Genomic DNA, 23065 nt, shown 5'->3' on the forward strand with positions numbered 1-23065 from the left:
ATGTTAGCTAAATTGCACAATTTGCTTATCGCATAAGTTGGTCGGGTTTTCATTTCATTACTGAAGAAATTACTACTTATCATTAAAACCATATTCAAGTGATTTTTATATGCAGAAAAAAAATGACATTTAATAAATATGCATCATAAGTAGCGATGTGGTTAAGGCTCGTAGCTTACAAAAGCAGAATAATTTCTTGAGTTACAAAGTGCTAGAGAGAACATTGCAGGTAGGTTAAAGTAAAAAAAAACAGAACAGTGTTACAAAGAAAATACTTCATAATTTAATATATAATTATTAATATAATTAAAAATGTATAATGAAATGGTTGAATGTCAGAGATATATAATCAGGAGACTAAAACTCATCTTAAATATAATTATGCCAGACAAGCTGAAAAGTAATGGCATTGAAAATTGCAAGATGTGTTGATTTTTCTTTTGTGTGTGTGTGGTGGTTTGGGGTTTTTTTTGGCATTGTTTTGGTTTTTGTGGTGGTGGTCATTGGTTGGTTGGTTGGTTTGGTTCCACTGATTTTTCCAGGGATGCTTTTTAATCGTCTTCCACTGATGCAGGTCAAGTACAGAGTTAAACCCTTCTCTTCCAAAGAAAATAGAAGAAAACTGGACAATGTTTCATCTATAAGGTCATCTGATGTCATTTGATGGACTTGTCTCTTAGAAAAATTTTACTGTGGATGGTGAAGAAAACTTATTCTCTGTTTTTCTTGATTTCCTTAAATGCTGTTTATTACTTGAATGGAAGTAAAGAGTGAAATAATAAGGGGAAAACTGGCATCATTTGCCAAACCCTTTGATACCAAACACATGGAATTTCTCTGTGTTCCCTTTGGGTGGCTCTGATAGTTGGTGAGGAGTAATGCTGCAACTTGCACAGCAGTCTTACTTTCTTTACAGTTTGCAAGTCTTACAGCTCTTCTGAGCTTTGGTTTGCATGCTGCTCCTTGCAGTTTGTTAAAGGCTGTGAAATGATGCCCTGCAAGTTTAGAGCAGCATGTTGTGCTAGAATGCTTTTGGGGGGGAAAGAGGAGAATGGGGAAATGTGTGGTCATAATTCTTTGGACTGTACCCAATGTCCTTGCAATAAGTCTGCATGAAATTGTAAGGATGTACTCATCTATTCGAGGCCTACTTTAAAATAATTGGCTTCGTATTATTCTGAAAAAAGTTAAGTGTTTTCTGAGAGATATCTCCTGTGTCGATAATTGCAGGTGGTATCTATTTTTCCTGTTCAGTTTCAGGTTGTGTAGGGATACGACAGGTAGCCAGCAAATCTTCCAGCATATACTAAAGTGTCACCGTGGATCCAGGTTTGAAATAATGTAGAATTTTGTGTCTCTTAAATTTAACTTTTTGGAGGTTTTGGTGAGCACCACCTCATGCTTTAACGAGGTCCAAAATGCACTGAAGAGTTGTCATGAAAGCTGGTATCTGCAATCACGGGGCTTTGTTGGCTTTGGACCTCAGGTGATGCACTTGTGCTATGAATACATTGACTCTTTACCATACCGGACACTTACAGGAAGTTACAAAAGCCCTGGTGGTTTATTTGATTTTAATCGGAAACTTTGGCTCCCTGAAGGCTACGAATGTGTCGTGGTTTAATCCCAGCTGGCAACTGAGCACCACACAGCCACTTGCTCACTCCTCCCCAGTGGGACTGAGGAGAAAATCATGAGACTAAAAGTGGGAAAACTCATGGGTTGAGATAAAGACAGTTTAATAAGTAAAGCAAAAGCTGCTCACACAAGGAGAGCAAACCAAGAAATTCACTCAATACTTCCCATGGCAGGCAGGTGTTCAACCATCTCCAGGGCAGCAGGGCTTCATCACATGTTACGGTTACTTTGGAAGACAAACGTCTTCACTCCCAATGTCCCCCCTTCCTGTATGTTCCCCCTGCTTTTATTGCTGGGCATGATCTCACATGGTGTGGAATATCCCTTTGGTCAGTTGGGGTCAGCTGTCCCAGCTGGGTCCCCTCCCAATTCCTTGTGCATCTCCAGCCCAGTCTCTGCTGTGATGGTGTGAGGAGCAGAAAAGGCCTTGACTCTGTGTGAGCACTGCTCAGCAGTAACTAAACCATCTCTGTGTTATCAACACCATTTCCAGCACAAATCCAAAACATAGACTCATACTAACTACCATGAAGAAAATTAATTACATCCCTGCCAAAACCAGCACAGAATGAAACCTGAAGACTTTTTTGAGTTAAAGTAGCAATAACTCTTCTCCTTGATCATGCTATTAAAAACTAAGGCAATTACTTAGCAGAGTTTGAAAATGCTTAGAACTTTGGAAATATTTAAGAAAATAACTATGAATAACGTAGCTATTTTTAACTGAAGAAGGTTGTTCTCATAGATAATGTCATCTTAACATAATCTACTTTTTTCCACTTCTTTCTACTGGCTGGATTTTTAAGATGTTGCTGTTTCCAAGTAATGAGGGAAAATGTCAATCCACATTGACTGTTCAGGGTGGCAATCTTAGTGCATTGATACTGCATCTGTAGCTCTACGTTAGGGAACTGTAACTGAGACCAACTGGTTGAAATGCGTGTAGACTAGTTCCTTTATTATAATTTAGTTGAATGCATGAAATCTATACCTGACCGTACTGAGTCTACCTCGCCTTCTACTGTGATGCCTCCGACATGTTTTACATTGATATTCCTTCTCTGTAGAGAAGGAAACTCCTGATTGAATTCATAGGGAGAAGCTGTATCATTGAGTCATAGACTCTAAGGTGTATTGAATTTTCTAGACTTGTAAAGATGTTTAATTTCTTTTTACTTTTAAATTCCTGGTTCCAGAACTAATGCAAATCAAGGAATTGCTCTTAGCAGGGACAAGATAGAGACATTAAAAGATGTAGCAGGAATTCAAGAAATATAAAGGGCTTATCTAGCTATTAGGTAGAAGAAGAAAAACAGTTATTGAAATCTCATACCTGCAAGGACAGAGACCCTAGTCGTACATGCTGAATTATTCCAGTTTTGGTGTTCTAGATTGGTAGCCATTCTCAACAGCAAATAGGTGCCCCAGGAAGCCATCACTTGTTAATTTAGTGCTCTTCCCTAAGATATAGTGCTTAATAACTAGGGTACCCCAAGGAAAGAGTTAGCAAAAGTGTTTGCAGATGTTGGAGGAACCAATCAAGCAGTTATCAAAGAGATGCTAAGAGACGCCTCTAGCCGAGAAGCTGGATGAGGAGAGCTTGACAAATGTTCAGACAGTCACACTAAACTGATTATCCATGTCAGAATAGTCCTGTGGCATTTGGCAGCATTGTAATCGGGGATTTGAAAGTGATTACCTTGCTGAATTAAAATGGTGAGACCAGCACGGGAGGGAATACATTCTGCTGCAGTTTTGTGTATTTAAGATTTGGTATCTGCCTTATCTACGTAGGTAGCTGGTTCTATTAGCAGTAGGAATTCCAGATGATTTTGTTTAGTTTTTCAGAAAAGTGAAGAACAGTAGTATGTAAGTATTCTACTTTTTGTAGTATTTTCGAAGCTTGGACATTGATACAGACTTTTTAGAGGATTTTTTGAAGCGCCTTCAGGTGTTTTCATGAATAGCTGTTAAATAAGTGTTCTTATTAGAAGAATTCCACACAAACACTTCTCTCTTAAGAACAACTGACTGCTGCATATGAGCAGCACTTGAGATGTTCAAAAGCCACATGTGGCCCAGGAATCCTGGACTGTTGTCATCTGAGCTATGTGTCTGATACTTTTGATTGCAGTGTACATATACATACATATACAGGTGAGAGAACTCACATTCTTTCATTTCAATATAAATTTGAGTGTGTTTATCATCAGTAATCAGCAAGAGATTTAAGAATCTCTCCTGTTATTGAAACTAATATTCATATATGTTGTGTTTATTGAAAGAAAATTAGATTGATCCCTCCCCCCTCCCCTGTCACCCTGCTTTTTTGTCACTGTCTTCATTAGTGTGTTTTTGGTTTGCAGCAAACCTCCTGGGGTGTCTGTAGGCAGCACAAACCATTACTGAACAGATGCCCAAATTAATTTGTGTATTAGAAGCATGAGTGTGTAGCTGTGCTTTTGTGCGACTCCATCCAGATCAATTCGTATGTAGGCAAAGCTCAGTGCACGTGATAGCCTTGTACAGTCAGCTTTGGCCGTTCTGCATTAGCAGAGATGTATGGCAGTGTGTGTTTTATGTTTCTAAAAATTCTGCCTGTTTAGAAATCTAAAAGGTGAAAATTTTTAAGTGGCACTGTAAAACAAAAGGAAGACTTTTTTTTCCATGAAGTGCTGGAAAACTTGCTGTGAGTTTGCAGACACTGACTTTATAGTACACATAAAGCCTGGTTAGGCAAATTCATAGAAGAAAAATCTATTAATGGTTGTTGAACTCAGAAATACCACGTCTGCCTCAGGAGCTCCCTAGGCCACAAAATACTGGGAGCTGTACCACCGAGTGCTTGCATTGCTTGCCAGCGGTCAGTAGCTTCAGAAATGAGTTTGCAAACAGTATCCCGGGTAGAGTCATTGCTCTGATTTTTTTTTTTTTTTTTTTAATGGCTGTCCTAACAATGTGCTTTCTGTAATGTTGCATTTTCTGCAGCTGCTTAAAGTGCCAGATGTCTATTGTATTTAATATCTATAAGTACATATCAAAGGATAGTTTTTTACATTTCTGCAGCTAAAAAACTGCATGAAAAGAAGTTCAATTTTCTACTATAAAGAAAATATGCAATAGTAAATTATTATTTTATCTAAACTCAATTATATCTTTTTAACATTAGAAGCTCCACAATATCATTTATTATAGCTTTTCTGTTTTTTGGTGGTTTTGTTTTGGTTTTTTTGGTTTTTTTAAACTGTTGAATAGAAAAGAAGCCCCTTGAGTTGGTTGTACCTGAAACTCTCAATCTGGTGAAAAAATTGCACTTTAAGTCCAGACTAAAAACTTTAAAAATTGCTTTTGCCACCAAGAGGACCTGGTTTCAATTATAGCAGATAATATCTAGAATCAATAATAGTTTCTGGTTGTCTGTTAGGAGGAAAGGAACAATAATGTCTGCCTCATTAGTTCTTACGTGCAGATCTCCAGTTATTTCAGGCATTAAAATTTTAAGAATATAACCCTGAGCAAAACTTTGAAGTGGGCCACCTACCCCTATTACCACCTAATCAATTCCTTTTCTGTCAGAGCATATCGCTCTCCGTCAAAACCAGTCCCTCTGACACAGCATTCCCACCCTCCAAATCTGTTATTTTCCAGTTTGTGTTGACAAGATTTCTGTGTAGTTCAAATGCTGTCTCTGATAGTTGGGGCATCATGACTTAGAGCACTGAACTGGAGTCTATTTTTCACTCCAGCATTTAGCATGTACAATATGACCAAGTAATTATTAAAGTAATTACTAAAATAATTTAAATTTTTCTACCCCACATCCTTTCTCCCTGCTCTTTCTTCAGTTGAAGAACTGTTTTTTATTATGTGAAACCTGAGTCTGCTATCTTAGTACAAATGCTCATTTTTGAGGTATTAGTAGTAGCTGTAGATGTTGCTTCTACTGCTATTGATTCCTTTATACATGGGAGTGTATGTCCAGCTACTCAGCCAGGAGCTGCAGTGTACAGTGTGTCTCCTCTCAAGCATTGAGCCCAATTTTAACTTGTGATGGGGGGCATCTTGAGCACCATGTCACATTGCACTCTTTGTGGGGAGCCATTTTCATCTTATAAACAAGAAGTCAAGCCAGCCATGAAACCCAGCGTGCTCCTGATGAGTCTCAAATGAATCTTTTTGCAAGTAGAAAAGGATGAGAGCAGAAAGATGAAGTTTCTCTTGAGAAGTTGAACATAAGAGCTCCCTCAGATTATTCTTTCTCTTTCCTCTTTTTCTTAATGGCAATGGTAGTCTGATAGGAAGTTAATGATTGGAAAGCTCTTTCCAATTATTCTCACAGGTCCTTGTAGTGAAAAACTTTGTGAAACACATAGAAAGGATGTCTGGTGAGGTCTTACATCACATTCTTGATTGAACTGACTCTGTTCTATTGAAATATAGAAGAAGAACATTAAGAAAATATTAGCACTTTTGATTAATTTTAGCAGTTAATTGCAGATAGGTAACAACTCGCTATCTCATACAGATTCTTCTCTTTCTGCTTATCTCTCCATAGTTCTCATGGAAATGGCTTGTTTCGTACCTTGGGATTCACCGCATCTGAGATACCCGAGAAATTTTAAACTTGGCGTTAAACTCAAAGCTGCTTTAATATTGCATGTCACTGTAGTTCTCACCATATGATTTCATCTTCTGTATAGATTAGGTTTTTGTATCCTGTGTTGTCTTGCTTTCTTATCCTGTGAGTACCCTTTGGCAGCAAGAAAATATCTAATAATGCCAGCAAGCTGCTGTATTTGAACTCAGTTTCTAAACCGCTTGTGAGAATATATCCTCCTTCAAACTTTTATTGTGGAGTTCCACATTCCTTCCATGGGTGGGAGGTGATTGAAGAGGGCATCAATCACTATACCTGTGCTTGAAAAACAAACAGGTCATTTATATGACCTTCAGTTACTACAATGACAAAAAAATGTGTCTAGATGTAAGTGCTTTTGATACGTATCTTCCTGGGGCCGCGCCTGTGACAACACATCTGCGAAGAGTGCAGATATTGGTAGGTGAGCTATATTCAGAATGGATTTCTCTATGCTTTTCTGTCCTCCTTTTCTAAGGTCTCTGCTATCCAGTTGCAATGCAAGTGAGCGAAGGTGATAATCACACCAGCTACTGGCGTTGTAAGAATGAAAAAGGTGCATATTTGACCCACGTGGCTTGGTGAATGCTGTCTATATAAATAGTCCAGTTTGACGAGTTGGTAAATGTGTACTGCACTCGAGTTAGGTTGAGAACACCTCAAGCCACAGCCACCACAGAGTGAGTAATTATATACTTAGTACTATGAGGAGAAGGAAAGAAAGAGCATCTGCAAAATGTTTCAGAACAATGCGGTCGTTGGAGGAAAGGGCAAGAGGTTCAGTACGTCAAATCTGTATCATGACTTGGTTAAGAACCCTGTGTCCTGGCTTGCTGAATCCTGGGAACTTCTCTGGTGGAACTCTATCTACCTCCTTCCACAACTTCGTTATTGTCCTCCCTGCAGTCTACTTATGTATATAACCCACAGATAAACGAAGAAGAGATGAATAGCCACCTTCTGTCTCAGTCCCAATTCTGTAACATGACTTGGTCAGTAGAAAACCAGCTGAGTAAACATTTCTGTGATAAGTTCATCTGTGGCTTTGCATTAAATTCTCTGCTGCTCTGCAGTGCACTTTCTTTTGTTTTGAGTGGTATTGCTGAAGGCCACAGGCTGCCTGTTTTGAGCCTGACCTCACTGCAAGACCTCTGCAAGAATCCAGCCAGGGTTTTGCAAGTCGATCAGGTGAATGTGCTGGTTCGGTTGTACACGTGATGCCCTTGTTTCTTTCTTTCTTTTTCTGGTACTCTGCAGGCCATCTTTTTAGAAGGTATGTCAAGGTATAATTTGTTTTTTCTTCTATACGTGCTCTAAAATGAATTCTAGTTATTTTTCACAGTGTCAGATTTCAGTCTCTTTTTGTCCTAAAACTTATTTTTGAAACTTCTTAAAAAAAAAAAAAAAAGAAAAAAAGACAAAAAAAAAAGATCTTTAACAGATCTAGTAACTAAGTAATAAAAACTGAATGTCACAGCAAAATTGAATCATAACAATGTGACAGGATATATTGGCTCTTAAGGAGAAAATTACTGTCATTCTCTTTATTGCATGGAGTTTAAAAATAAGACATCTCACAACTGTGATAACACACAAGGGTTTGGTTTGGCTTTGCATGCTGGTTCTGTTAATTCTTTAAATTTTTTTTCAGTGGCTGTATGTATGTGCTAGTTTGGCAGGCTTCAAAATTCATTTTTGTTTCTTGAAGCTAGAAAGGTGACCAGAATGACATCGATCATTCCAAAGCTACAGAGGAGTTTAGATACACATTGTATTGATATTTGGCAGGTGGGGTGGGGAAGGTGTATTTTTACTTTAATCTCTTCATACTTAATAAACTGTTTTCATTTTTAGGTCCTTGTATAAGAATTAATTGAAAAATTCTCATTTTTCAACTCTTATACAAACTTTTTCAATGTAAAAAATTTGTCTTGCAACCAACCCTCTTCAAAAATGGTATATTTGATTATGGTGATGAAGCAAAAGTAACTCTTTTTATTTCAGTGTGCTTATCTCAGGGTATTTTATTTCTATGTAAATAAATACCTTGGAGAACAGGATGAGCACCAAACTGAACAGAGATTGATGCAATACACATGCGTTGGGGAAGAAAACCCTCAATGCTACAGATACTGATCACATGTTATATGAAACTCTTATGGACTGACCAGGCACGTAATCTCACAGGCTTTTATCAAAGGGACATATAAAGACCGTGGGTTACACACAGTGATGATTTAGAGATGATTGAAATGATGATTTAATTCAGTGAGTTTTGAAGCGTTCAGCTTCTGAAGAAAGATTTGGCAAAAAAAGTACTTTTTTTTATACGCCATCCTATAGTATAAACCATATCCTATTGGTTCTCTCTCGAAATCTGGAACTTTCTGGCAAAGATTCACAAACGAATTTTCAGTTTTCATGGCTGCTGACAGCTAAGCTCTCCTGCTACCTTTGACGAACAATGTCTTACAAGCACAGGCAGTAGATGACAGGTTATATTGTGTTTGAGCATATTCTCTGCCCATGGTGGGGGACACCTCCAACAGCAGGCAAGAGCCACTAAAATGGATTTTTGTGACTCAAAATCTTGAAGGTCCTTTGGTGGAAGAATAGTTACTTTATCTGTATATCTCCACCCGTGGGGTTTCCTTTTGGCTTTTATGTGTGAAGATTTTTTTCACATGCCTCAAAGTTGGTGGGTTTTTTCACTTTGGGGTGAGATTTGGGATTTCCGATCTAGATGGATAGATATTTGATAGCAGCAAGACTGCTGTCAGGCCACTAAGTAATTTTGTGCATCATGCCCTACTGATATTGGTAGGCTGTTTTGCTCATCAACTTCAAAATTAAGCTCCAAAAAAGTACTACAATACAGAGAATCAAAATCACTATTGCTTGGTCTCATGACCTGAATTGGGCATGTTTATATTTCAGAATTTCAAATACAGTAAGCGCAGGGTTAAATAGCTGAACTGCTGTCTAGCATGTTAATGGATTTTTAGCATTTGTAGGAATAAGCATTTTGAGTGGCTTTGGAGTATTATATTTTGGCTCTGAGTGAAAAAAACCAACAACATAAGCCTTAAAATTTGACCACTGGAAGTATTTGGGAACATCGCAGCTCTGGTGGATGTTTTGTTTCTGAGGCACGTTTTGTCTCCAGTGAGGGAAGCCCATGTCTGTAGCGCCTGGCCTGGCCTCAGGCCTGGGGCTGCAGGGGAGACCTTCCATGCACTTAACAAATTTCAGTGAAAAATACGCTTTGCTGGTCTCCACCCCCTTACCATTTCCTTACATTTGGGATTACATGGAGTGTTGGGTCTATGGCATCCATTAAGCAGATGTGAAATAAGGTTTTCCTGTTGTGGTTTGTGGATGGTATAGATGGCAACAAAAGATGTTGATGCTTGCAGACTTCTGAGGTCAGATATGTGTTAGTGTGAGAGTGTCGCATGAGGTAGTTACGGTCTAGCTAACAGTGTTCTCAAGTACAAACTTTCAAATTCATGATTAGTAATTCTGTAAGTGGTTTGGGTTTTTTCCAAGTCCCGTGTTGTAAGTTTTCTGCTCATAAAAGTCACTTAACCTCTGATCCTTTCTACAGCTTGTTAAATTTCAGTGTCTGTTCATTCTAACAGTTAACTTGCCATGTTAATATACTGTTTTTGTTAACACGAGGAATAATAAACTAAATTTTAATTGTGCAAATCATTGAAATTTACTATCTTTTTCAGTAATAGCTGGTTTTCGAGGGACAGTCCCACATGGCCTATCACTGGAGATTGGAGACACCGTCCAGATATTAGAGAAATGTGATGGTGAGTTCACAAGCTGGAATTCCAGTGATAATGAGCTGTTGTATACCATTGATTTGAACCTCATTACTATTCATTTATTTTCTTAAATTAGCACATTTTTGAAGTCAATGATATAATACATTCCAGCCTCTATTTTTTTTTTTTCCACAATTCCAATGAGCTCTAATCCCTATAATAATTAATTTGCAGTTCGTTCTGTTTATTTAATCTCTCAGTTTAATAAACATTCACAGAGGATAACAGTTAAAACAGCAAGGAGTTTTCAGTTTAATTCTTCTGCTTTCTTGGTATTTCCAAGAGAAGCCTGGCTGCCATCAAGACTGTTTCAAATGAATTCAGAGTCATCAGTAGAAATCTTAAAACAGTGTAAACATTCTTTTCTGCCTCTGTTCTGAGGTAGAGAATGCTAATAGGATTTTAGCAAATGTCTGTTACTAGTGTAAGAGAAGTTACATGTTTTTCATAATTTGCCTCCGTATTACATTACCTAAGGCTTATCTGTCAACATGACTTTTTGATCATTTAGGATTATAAAGGTATGTTTTGGTTTCTTATCAGGATTATATACTTTTAGTCTTGTAAGAAATTTTCTTATGAAAGGGATAGGATCTGTTCTTTTGAATCAGGCATATTATGAATTTTGTAGAGTAATGTCATTGATAAATTTAGAACACAAAGTCCAAAAATTATTTGTAAATGTTTACAGTGACTATGAAAACATTCCCGTTTATCTAGAGTCGTGCCTAGTGCAAAATACACGTGGATTACATTGTTAGTAAAGTTTGGGGATACAGGGTTAAAGACTAATTCCCAAAAATGTGTGAATTAAGTAATCTGATTGTGAGCTGGTTTAAACAAAATACCTTTTATTATATGGAAAATATTTTAAATGAATGCAGTCTGACAGCACTGTGTAATTGTCATGTCTTTCCAAAATGGAAAGATGAAATCTGTTTTACATATGGAAATTATTTGCATAGTTTAAAAAGCAAAATGTTCTTTCTTTACAGGCTGGTACAGAGGATTTGCCTTAAAAAACCCCAATGTTAAGGTAAAAGTCAATTGCAGTTTTGAATTCTATGGCAAAAAAGTGTATTTACTTTTTAAAAGTTCATAGTCTTCATGTAAGCATATAATTTTTACTCTTAAAAGAAAACTAGAGCTTAGTGTTAAGTATATTATTGATATTGCTTTAATTAGATTTGGATGTGGATTGCACTTCTGAAATGCTCCTATGTATTAGGATGATACATTTTACAAATCCAAGGCTATGGTGAATTTTCTTTTATTTCTGATTTTTATATTGTAATCTCAGAGGAAGCTAAATTGAAAGGAAAAGACTAAGGAGAACACAAATTGTGAATACTGCTAGAAAAGTTGGTTAGACTGTGCCTATATTTCTTTATGTTATGAATTAATTTAGAGTAGCCAGTGGAGACAGCTAGTTTATAGGAGCCACATGCATTGCATCAGTTGAATAAAAGATATGTATTGTTATGTAAAATACATGCTTCATTTTATTTATGTTTGGTCTTTGATCTCCGTGGTAGTATAGCTGATAGTACTCTAAACCAGACTTAACTGTTTTATTTTTTTCTGCATTCAGACATGACATATGAAATTCATATTTCAGCATTTGTTCATGTTGAATATGTTTAAGTTTAGCTTTCTTATTTGTCTTTCTATCTTCTTAATCTCTCCTGTTGTCTTTCCTCTGTGACTGTAAAGATTTTGTTTTTCATATGAGAAACCATTTCAAGATTCCCTTTCTTTTCTCAATACAGTACTAGGGTTTTTAGTCTTATTAAAGCCATTGAAGAAATATCTTAAATCATCTGTTGCACCTTTAAATCACATTGTAAGCGTCACTCTTTTTTTCTCTCTTCATTTCCAAGTCTCTTCAGCTGCAAAATGTGGCACATATACGTTGATTCCAAAAGTTTCTAGGGGCTCACATTGTAAGTTGTTGGCCTCTTGTGCCTTGGCTTGCAGTCACTGATCACATAAATTTCCTTTGCTTTATATGGGAGGTCAATGTGAACAATAAATTTAGCCACAGAGTCTAATCTGATGTTTACTACTTTGACCTCAGTGATATATATTGCAATTTGATTTCAAAGACATGAGCAGTTGGGATTTGTTACTGCATCTTCTGTGCCTTTTGTTGCAATTCTCACCACATGCTTGCTGTCAGTCTTGCTTTGTGGTCTGTCAAATGTGTTGATAGAAGTTATGAATAGGTTTTCTAAACATGGCTTGATGTGTGAAGAAATGAGCTATATATTTCCTGCTTTCCTAGTGTGAATGCAAACAGTTTTCTGAATTAGATTTTTGAAGGGAGTCTCTCCTAAAGCAAAACAATAAGAGCACCTTGTAACTCCGCTTGTTCTTGGTATTTCTCTGTCAAGATTCTTCCCTTGTTATTCTGTCAGTTTTGACACTCAAAGAAATTGTGTGTGGCAGCTGGTCTGCAGACTGTGTGTATGTGCAGCCATCTCCTTTCTGGCCCGTCGTTACAAATGCAGGGCTGTGCATCTGACTGTCCTTGGGAGATGTTCTTCTGAACTGCTTTACATTACTGAGGAGTAAGAGCATTCATAAGGGCAGTTGCCTCTACATAGATGTGGTCTTGTCAAAGGTCTAACGTCTCTTTGGGTTAAAAGAAAATGGGGCACCGTCATTGCAAAGGAAAGCTTTATACAGCTGGTCTTATAAAGAAGAACACACATGTGTTTTGCCACACTGCATTATGTGATGAGCTGTAGCATTTGCATTCCCAGCCATAAACTTGAAGCTGAGTTACTTAATTTTGCTTATTATTCTGACTTATGAAGGTTAGTGCTCCATAAGAGCAATATGACTGTTGCAGTACCGCTGTCCATTCAAAAGAAGAGTAGAAAGCCATTAAATAACTAGAAAAGGCCCACCCCCGTCAGGACACTGAGGCTCTTTGGTAGGCATCTACCACAGCAGGGCATAGTAGCGAAGACTTTATTTTGACTTTCTTTATTGACTTTATTTTCATCGAACTTCATTAACTTTATTTATTTTACTTTATTTTGAAAATCCTTGTCTGAAGACACTATTTTTAAGATGCTGTTGGTAAGATGTTACCCCTCCCAGCTGGTCTGTTTCTTGTCAAGGTGGGAGTAATTAATAAACACCTCTAGGATAAATGAGTTCTCAAGCAATCTCTTATATGTTCTATACGTGTTTATCTTCTAATTTTCTGAAGTATCGAAGGATTAAAACTCTACCGAATAGTTTCTCTACGCTGAATATATATTGCATTATTTTTTTTGTGTGTCTGTGTTGGTAATTATTGAGACAACTTTTAATTCAGCACACATTTGCACATTAAACCTCATATAAGCAGAGTTTTTTTGTTTTTTACTTAAACTGCTTTTTTTTTCAGGGCATATTTCCATCCAACTACATTCACTTGAAAAATGCGTGTGTTAAGAACAAAGGGTAGGTGAAATGTTACGGATTCAAACGTTTAAACATGGTCAGTTACTTGTACTAAAGATTTTTTCATTATAAGGTAAAGTGGTACTTCTGTTACAGACTTGAAATTGTTGTCCTTTGCTAACCTGATATTTCTACATTGTAATAAAATTGGAGTGACATTCTGAAAAGACATAGAGGACAATTGGGAATATCAGTCTGTGTTGTCTAGAGGAAGGAGAAAATGACTGAATATTTTCACTTCCTATTGTTAAGTTTGGCTTAAAAAAGATGTTGCCTTAATTAGAAGCAGTTATTCTGTACAAAAGCTGGCTATTAATCTGCTGTTTAGGATTAGTTGTTTTCTTTGAAGACAGCAGCTGTACCATGGTGGACAGCTGGCATTTCACCAAAAAATAGGTAAAATAGTGTATCAGTTCAATGGGAAAAAAATTCACCACAACTGTAAATGGAGATTATGTTTTTTCCTTTACTTCTTCAGGTGATGAAGAGCCAATATTTATTTTTTACAACTGATCCTTTTTCATTTTTAGAAGAGTTAATACAAACCAGAACAATTGCTTAAAACTAGTTTAAAAATTTGGTTTTGAACTCAGATGTTTTGACTAAAAGAAAGAGAGGGTTTTTTTTTTTTGATGTAATACTTTTCTTGACAGTATCACCTTAAAAAAATTGTGATCTTAGTTCAACATAGTTTTTTTCCAAGTTTTACTTAATCTGGGAGCATTCACATTGTGTCATTTATTTAAGTGTATTGATAGACCTGATACATAAAAGTTTGAAACCCGTTTAAGACATTTCTTGTCATAATAGATGGAGGCCTAAACATCAGGTGCAGGTGACCTTTATTTTGGGAGCATGAATGAGTGAGTAGAAGGTCCATATTTCATGATGCGCAAAAATAATCATGAAGACTGTAATGATATTAAAAAAAGAAATTCCCACAGGTAGAATTCCCACAGGTAAAAATGGCTTCACATAAACAGTCCGTTTTTTGCTGTGGAGTGCAAGCCATGTGATTTGTCATTCCCTCGGATTCCTTCACCTTTGAAAGTGGTTGTGGTTAAACTTGAATGTTCAGTGAAGTAAAATTTTTGTTAACCATCACAATAAAAGAAAGCTTAAAGATGGAATAACGTTTGTTAGCGGTCACCATGACAGGGCTTGCAGAGAATTCAACCTGTGCCTGTATTTTCTTCCTTGGTCTGTGTTTCCATTCGAGCCATGTGCCCTACAGTGCAACATGGGCAGGGGCTGTCACATTGTTAAGTTAATGTAATAAGAGAGAAATGGTAACATGAGAAAAGTAATCCAGGCATGAATGCAAACCTTTGAAAGGTTCTGTGTGCGAGAACCAAGTGGTGGTGGTGATGGTGTGCATAAAGTGATGGCGTGGCGGAGAGTGTGGTCTTGACCAAACCAACCCAGCTCTTTCTTGGCCAGTATCAAATCGGCAAGGACTCACTCACACTGTGCTACTTTCCTTTTGATTTTTTTTTTATATCCTCTTTCAGTTGAAAGACTGGCATTTTCTGTCTTCTATAAACAGAGATGTAAAAAATAGTGGCAACAATCGCTGGGTTGGAGTCTAAGCTGAAGTGGCAAGATACCTTTGGAAACTGTGGACATTATTCTGCTATGAAAGTGGTTTTTGACGTGCTTATCTCATAGTAAAAAAACTCACCTTGACTTCTCTAGGACCAAGAGTTTCCATGGGGATTAAATTATTTTCACCCAAGACTTTTTTCCATGGAGATTAAATGAAATACACAAATAAAAAAGTATCCTGGGCTGAAGGAGCACCCATGTAGGTTGATAGACAACATTTCTGGCAGGACGAAGTCCTTCTGTTAGTAACTATAATGGGATTTGTAATGCTTGTGTAATATCATGTGTTCTTCTGCATGTTACAGACAATTTGAAATGGTTATTCCAACAGAAGATTCTGTTATTACAGAAATGACATCAACTTTAAGAGACTGGGGAACGATGTGGAAACAACTCTATGTGGCAAGTATCCTGAATAATATTGCTTTGAATTAATAGTAGCTCAAAAGATACACTGTTTAGATGATCTAGTTTAGTTTAAGTATATATTTCAGAAAAAAAGCATTCAATTTGGTTTTTAACTGTTCTAATTATGAAATAAATACATCTGTTAATTTGTTCAAATCATTGGCTACTACTGCTGCTAAACTTTAGCAACTTTCTGAATCTTATCCAGCTTCATCATGTAGCTGGATCTAAGGTTTTCTTTGCTAAATTGAAGTGTTGGAAATAAGTGTAACAAATAATATTGGTATTTTATTGAAATACAGAAATATAGTATATTATTAAAAATCTCCTAGCCAGTTGATTTTATTTGTAGTCATCTTCTCATGGTTCTTTATTTCCTCTCACATCCACATACTCACAGGCGCTGAGATGTGTACATGTTATTTGACCAGGACCTCTTGTATATGGCACAGAGATCAAGGGATGCCAACTGTTGAGTCCTCATTGCTGAGGGAGGTTGGGGGATGGTTCTTGACCAGGAATAGTGAACTGATTTTGAGTCTACCTACCACATGTTACAGAAGTGGATTCTGGTTTGAACTTCTTTCTTATTTCACACTTCATAAGTCCCATGTTTCACATTTCTCTTGTTTTCCTTACCTGGTTATTTTGTGGCTCTGTTCTTTTTCTCCCTCTCCCTGACATCTTCAGGTCAGTTTATTTCTCTCCTTGTTTGAATGAAATCACACTTATGGTGTTCTATGGCTATTAGTGCCTACCTTTTCATGTTCTGTCATTTCTTCTCATACTTATGAATACATTTTGATGTTTCATTCATACCAGTCTTAGTAATTCTATTACAACTCCCTACAGAATGCTGCTCTATGAAATTGTTCCACTTTAATAGATACTTACAGTCTTAGCTTTCTGTTTCACTATCTTAGTGGGCCCATCTTCTTGAATTTAACTTCAAATCACATTTTTTAGCCTTAACCATTCTTGTTTGCTGAACCCATCTTGTATTTTCTATTGCATTTCTGGACTAAGAACTGGGTATAATATTTGAGTAGCAGCTGTGTGAGCACCAAACACAAAGTAGCAGTAAGCAACTGTTCTTTTTTTCACAAAGAACACTCGTGGTATGTGTGGTTTCTATAATTTCCATTTATCACTCCATCACTCTGTTGTGCTCACTCTGTAAATCTGGCCTCTCCAATTCTGTAATTACCTCCCTTAAAAACTTCAGTTGAAGCAAAGATTATATCGATAATTTTTTTTTTTTTTAATTAGGGTAGGCAAACATTTTTTGCTTAGCGAAAACTCCTCCAAACTCAGCCACCTGATGATTTCCTATTTATAATCTCGTTTTGAGTCACAAGTCATTTAAACAGGTCTTACTCCATTATATAAATCATACAGATGTGGGATTATTCTACTTTATCTAGATGTTGTGCAGTATCAGTAGGATCTTGGATACAAGCTCCCCAGACTGTGTTTCACTCCCATGTCTCTTGTGAACTTGATGCAGCCTCCCATTCTTCTGAGAGGTTTCAGACCGGTGACTTTTTCACTGTAAGAAATCCTTCCATTTCCTTCTTGGGTTGGCTGCCATCGCAGGTAGAAGTTTTTTGGTTTGGTGTACTTAGAACACACAGAAAGAAACCCGTTCAGTATCTCTCTTTATTCTGACTGAAATTCAGTGTTTCCTGACTGCATCTTTTAACATTGTTTTCGCACATCATAATCTAAGCCGTAAGAATTGCTGCAATTCCATTTTTCCATGCCTACTGCTATTTCCTTTGTTAACTCCATTTTTAAATTTTCTCTTGACTGTAGAGTTGTCTTTAAAGATTTAACTAAAATATTAACTAAAATATTTTAGTTTTAAATTGTGATTTACATCATGGTTGTCTTCCATTTTTAACATTTGACCTTCTAATCTACTGCGTTAAAACCAAACCATGGTTTGGACGTGACAGCACGTGCACGCATCAAATGTAATCAAAACCTGTTCACTTGTGTCTGCATAGTCTCCAATCCCTCATCTTAAGTAATTGTTGAGTTGATGATTATGACTTAAATTGTCAGATTCCCTGCTGATACGGGGGCTGTTTCTGCTATGTAAGAAACAGCAATGAGTGGTGCCAGTGGACCTCCTACAAGTCAGGATGGTACAGAAGTAGCTAATCTGCTACTTTTTGAGATGTTTGTATGGATTGTGTTCAGAGAGGCTGTTCCAAACCAGATGACCGTTCTGGAAGTGCCTCTGCAAGTGGGGCAGTTGCTAATTTGCTTAGTGAAAGTTTTCATACAGGAACCTACACAATCAAGGGTGGGTGTTTGTTTTTTTTTTTTTTGGTTGGATTCTAAGTAATATATTAGCATTTTAAACTTGACGGTGAAATTATAATTAAGCAGTATGAACCTGTTCCTTGAGAAACAAGAGCATTTATTCAAAGCTTGTTTGAAATTTCTCTAGATTATAATGGGAAGTAGTTTTCTCAAATGTCTGAAGCATTGCTAAGTGTGATTGCTTTGTGCATATTAGCAAGTATATTGGTACACTGGTTTCTCCTGGTACAAAAAGAGCAAAAATATGATTACTTGGTATAGATTCCTAAATCTGTAAAGCAAGTACAGTTGCTTACAGATCCACTCAGCATTTTGAGAAATAAGCAACTCTTAGAAAAATTCTAAAGCTTTGGAAGATAAAGGATACCTGAAAATGTCATTTTGATCTTAATAGTGTTGTTAAACATTAGCATGTCTCTTGTATTCACTTCAGTAGAGTTTATCATCAGTTACAGAAAACAAAGACGCACCTGAATTAGTGTTGGTTTGATTTTGTTTGTTTTTAACTGTAGAAATGAGATATTTATATACAAGTGTCTGATGGAAAACTCGTGAAAACATACTGTCAGCCTAGTTCACTCTGATGTTCCTATGAAGTCTTTTTTGTCTCTTGCTGCTTATTCAAGGACCTTTTATATGATCTTTTTGTCGTTGTTGTTTTTTCTTATGAAGTTCATATCTTCCTATTGTTCTTACTGAAGCTGTTTCTTTTTTGGCAACATTTTTCTTCACTGCTGTTGTTACTGTGTGTTCAAAATACACTGGCTTTTTTTCCAACAGAAAGTCAAGACAAACAATAAATTAATGCCCATTTTACAGGCACACTTAGGCTTATGAAGTGAATGAATGTGAAATAAAAAGAGTAGTTTTATCAAATGGCAGTTTGTCAGAGCCCTTGGAATATAGAAGCTATTAACAGAGAGTAATGGTGCTTGTAAGTGAATTTTAGCTTTTCACAGCAATTACCAGCAGAAGTAGCTGAACTTCATTTTTATGCCATTTGTTCCTAGGAAGAAGGAAAAGGGAAATGGGCTTAGGTTTTTGGGCAAGAATTAGGAGAACAAATCTGAATAGAAGTGTTTTTTTTCAACTCTGTGTGATGCATCACTTAAATGGAGGTTGCAATAGTTTCCTTGAGCTAAAGTTTCTCAGAAAAACTGTCCCAAGTAAAACCGCTTGGAAGTGGTGAAGGGAAGAGTTAAAAGACCTTCTGTTTGGGAGGAAACTGTTATGGGAAATTGTTTATGCCCTTACCTAGTATATAATTACAGTTGGAGGATGTGGTTTAAAAAGCCTTCACATAATTTCTCCTACTTAACAGTTAGATGAAGAACAGCTGTCTGGAAAAGAGGCTGTCTACACGATACTGTTTATTTATGGTTAGACTGTAGTGTGTACAGTTCTATCCATAAAAGAAAAACTTAACATTAACACTCTGGTTCAGAGTTTGAATGCTAGGAGTTATTCCCTGTTGATCCCTTATGTGTGAGTTCAAATAGTCTTGAATTGCATGATCGCGTATTCATTTTGAATGAGACAGCAGCTCTTGGAATAATACAGTGCTATGGCATGAAACAATTTTTCTCTTGAATTTTTGTCATATCACATAAATTAGACTGCATTAACATGAGGCATAACCAATTGGAGTGAAATTTTAGAGTGAGTATGGTGCAAAGACAGGGTCTGTGGTACGCTCTGAAATTATTTTATATGCACACACACACATATGCAGGTAAAATCATCACAGCACGATGGGGAGAAAAAAGATCATGACTAAATAGGGGAATAAGGAAGTTTTCTTGATTTCTTCACCATATCTGTATTTATTAGGATTATCAGCTTATACAGTTGATGCAGAGGCAATTATGTTTTTATCTCACAGAGGAATGAGGGAGATCTCTTTCACCGACTGTGGCACATAATGAATGAAATCTTGGACCTGAGAAGGCAGGTCCTTGTCGGCCACCTCACCCACGATCGAATGAAGGATGTCAAGCGACACATCACTGCTCGCCTGGATTGGGGCAATGAGTGAGTAAACATAATAATAAATGCACATAATGCAATCTGATTGTAAGGCCACAGCTTTAGGCTCATTGTAGAATGTTGAAGTAAGGAGCAAACTTTTGATGGGTGTCACCTTTTTTTTTTTGTAATGGACTTTCTCCTTCATTATTTTTCTGTCCTCTGCTCTAACAGTGAAATGTTACTTGCTGGTTTATTTTGCCTTTTTCTCTCAGTTTATTTTACATAGAAGTGGTACCATCTACAAGAATATATGCAGCATCTTTATGTGTTTTTTTAAAACACACCTGGCCGGATTCCTATGTAACCCAGTCAGCACAGCTCTGTTGTCTTAACCAAAACTGTATTGACTGACATTGCTTCTTTTTTGACTTGGGTCACACAATTCAGTTCCTCCTTGGGCATCTCTAACATACATCTTGCTATTATGCTCTGCATCTTTCTTTTATTTGAATAAATAATAAGAGCTAATACAAATAGTAGTATCTCTAGGAAAAAAAAAAAAAAAAGGTGAGAAAAAGCGTAAAACACCTTTTGGCATTTGGGTGCTATTTCCGAAGTCTTTTCTTTAGCCTATATTTATTCACTTAAATGCTAAGCGCAGCAATATTCAATAGTAGAATAAACTGAATTTCATTAGTTTCTGCAACTTCAGCTTTCTGAAAGCCTAAATACCTAACATATTGGAAGAACTGTAATTAACTGTGTATGATTAACTGTCTGCTTAGAATTTGTGCTAACTGAATGGAATTGTGACTATTTTTTAAGTGGTCAGTTCCTACTCTTGAAAACGTTTTTAAAAAAAAGTTCTATTGTTCAAGTTTTTCTAAATTCAGCGTGACTGCTCCATATGTGTTCTTAATCTTTATCGCTTGCTGCTGTGCTCAAAATGACTTGTATTCCCATTGATTCATGTTCATTTCATTATTTTGTTGAGGGGATACAGCCAAGCAGCTTTGGTGTCATCCAGTTCAAATTTTAAAAAAGCTGATGTTTTGACATTTGATGGATTTTCTTTTTATCTTCTTTTCTACATCTGTCATTCAAGTTGACAATATTAGTGCAATTCACATTGTACAATGTCCACAATACTACAAAGGACAATATCCATCGTACGTTGTCCACAATGTAAAACAGATTTTAAGATTGTGGAAAAACATATTCTATTGATGTTACAAAGCGAAGAAAGGGGAAGAATCACCCGTGAATGTAGAATACATCCAAAATACATTAAACCAAAACCAGCTGTAGAATGCCAATTAACACAGTGTTTGTTGGAATGTTTCTGTTATATGTGAAAAGAAACAAGTTAATTTATTTCCTTTGTATGCAGAAACTACTTACTGTTATTCCATTTCTCATACAGACAACTGGGACTTGACTTAGTTCCAAGAAAAGAATATGCTATGGTGGATCCTGAAGACATCAGCATTACAGAGCTCTACAGGCTGGTATGTGAATATGATACTCAGTACTTTTGCTATCAAATTACATACTGATATTTTGATGGCAGATTTCTTCTCCTTAACCAAAAGTACTTTATTTGATCAAATAAACTGGCATTTGATAATGTAATGAGTTTTACTATGAGGAAAGTAATTTTCTTTTGAACAGTTATGTCATCTCTATCTAGTTATGTCATCTTGCTGGAGAGAGTCCAGCGCAGGGCCACAAAGATGATGAAGGGAGTGGAGCATCTCCCTTATGAGGAAAGGCTGAGGGAGCTGGGTCTCTTTAGCTTGGAGAAGAGGAGACTGAGGGGTGACCTCATCAATGTTTATAAATATATAAAGGGTGGGTGTCACGAGGATGGAGCCAGGCTCTTCTCAGTGACAACCAACAGTAAGACAAGGGGTAATGGGTTCAAGCTGGAACACAAGAGGTTCCACTTAAATTTGAGAAGAAACTTCTTCTCAGTGAGGGTGACGGAACACTGGAACAGGCTGCCCAGGGGGGTTGTGGAGTCTCCTTCTCTGGAGACATTCAAAACCCGCCTGGACACCTTCCTGTGTAACCTCACCTAGGTGTTCCTGCTCCAGCAGGGGGATTGGACTAGATGATCTTTCGAGGTCCCTTCCAATCCCTAACATTCTGTGATTCTGTGATTCTGTGATCTCTACGTCTGTATGAGATGCTTTCATATCAAATTTGTATATGTAAACATGCCCAAGTTTTGTTTTCTGATATATTATTAGAATTGTGACTGTTAACATGAATTCAATGATCAATAAAAGCTTATAAGACTCCTTTTCGTTACAGCTGTAATTGGCCCATGAGTCCTGTTAGATAAGATTTGTGGAAATATAATAATATACTCATGGTACAAGTATTGTCACAATTAATCATACTGGGCTATTGATCTTTTCTAATATATTAATGTAAATAGCAGTTAAACTGCATAGAAAAGCTCTCCTTTTGGTCTGTGTGAAAGCCCATCTTGACTTTCTAAAACCAGCACTGATACTTCTGATTTAATTTAATTCTGATTTAATCTGCAGCGAGTTTTAAGAAAACTTGCCAATTCATTTATATGGGCTTTGGATTATATTTAAGTACTGCAGCTGTTACAGATACACAATTCTGAGCCTTACTTGTTTAAGACTAAGCTTTTATTTAAACTAAATTTTATTTGTGTTAACTTTGTATTTAAATGTAAAATACAGCAAAAAATATAATTGCTACAATTTGCTGTGGACCTTAAATTGTAATATATTTCTGATAATTTTTAACTACTTATGTTGATAACTTGTGGTGTCAAGCCTGATAGTAATTTCTTAATGCTAGAATCACTATACCTTTGAGCAGTTTCTTCAAAGCCAAATGTAATCTTATGGAATCCTGTTGAAGCACTAGATGAAATACAGTGAGGAACCATTAATCATAAGAAGTAACATACAGAAGAAGTAGAACCCAGAAAACTAATGATGAAACTCATGGAGTGCACTTTCAAAAATAAAGAGGGGGAAAAAGAAAAGCTCAAGATAATTTTGAACACCAATCTTTCTTAAGCTATCTTTGGTACAATGTAAGACAGAAATAGTGCAACTTAATATTGTCCTACCTTTATTGTGTGATTAAAATGGTGAAGGTATAAACTGTGAAGTCAAATCAAAAGAATTTAGTGACTTCT

General features: G+C 36.6%; 1 protein-coding gene across 2 annotated transcripts in view; it reads left to right on the forward strand.

Annotated features, from left to right (window-relative positions):
- The window catches only part of DOCK4 (dedicator of cytokinesis 4), a 237028-nt gene that overhangs the window by 72460 nt on the left and 141503 nt on the right, over positions 1 to 23065 (forward strand). For both annotated transcript variants that reach the window (XM_065633327.1, XM_065633337.1), the window contains exons 2-7: positions 10012 to 10095; positions 11106 to 11146; positions 13511 to 13566; positions 15477 to 15573; positions 19793 to 19941; positions 21302 to 21386. In XM_065633327.1, the coding sequence (XP_065489399.1) occupies positions 10012 to 10095; positions 11106 to 11146; positions 13511 to 13566; positions 15477 to 15573; positions 19793 to 19941; positions 21302 to 21386 (512 nt within the window). The remainder of the gene's footprint in view (positions 1 to 10011; positions 10096 to 11105; positions 11147 to 13510; positions 13567 to 15476; positions 15574 to 19792; positions 19942 to 21301; positions 21387 to 23065) is intronic.

This window comes from Caloenas nicobarica, chromosome 1, assembly GCF_036013445.1.
Source record: "Caloenas nicobarica isolate bCalNic1 chromosome 1, bCalNic1.hap1, whole genome shotgun sequence".
Lineage (NCBI taxonomy): Eukaryota > Metazoa > Chordata > Aves > Columbiformes > Columbidae > Caloenas > Caloenas nicobarica.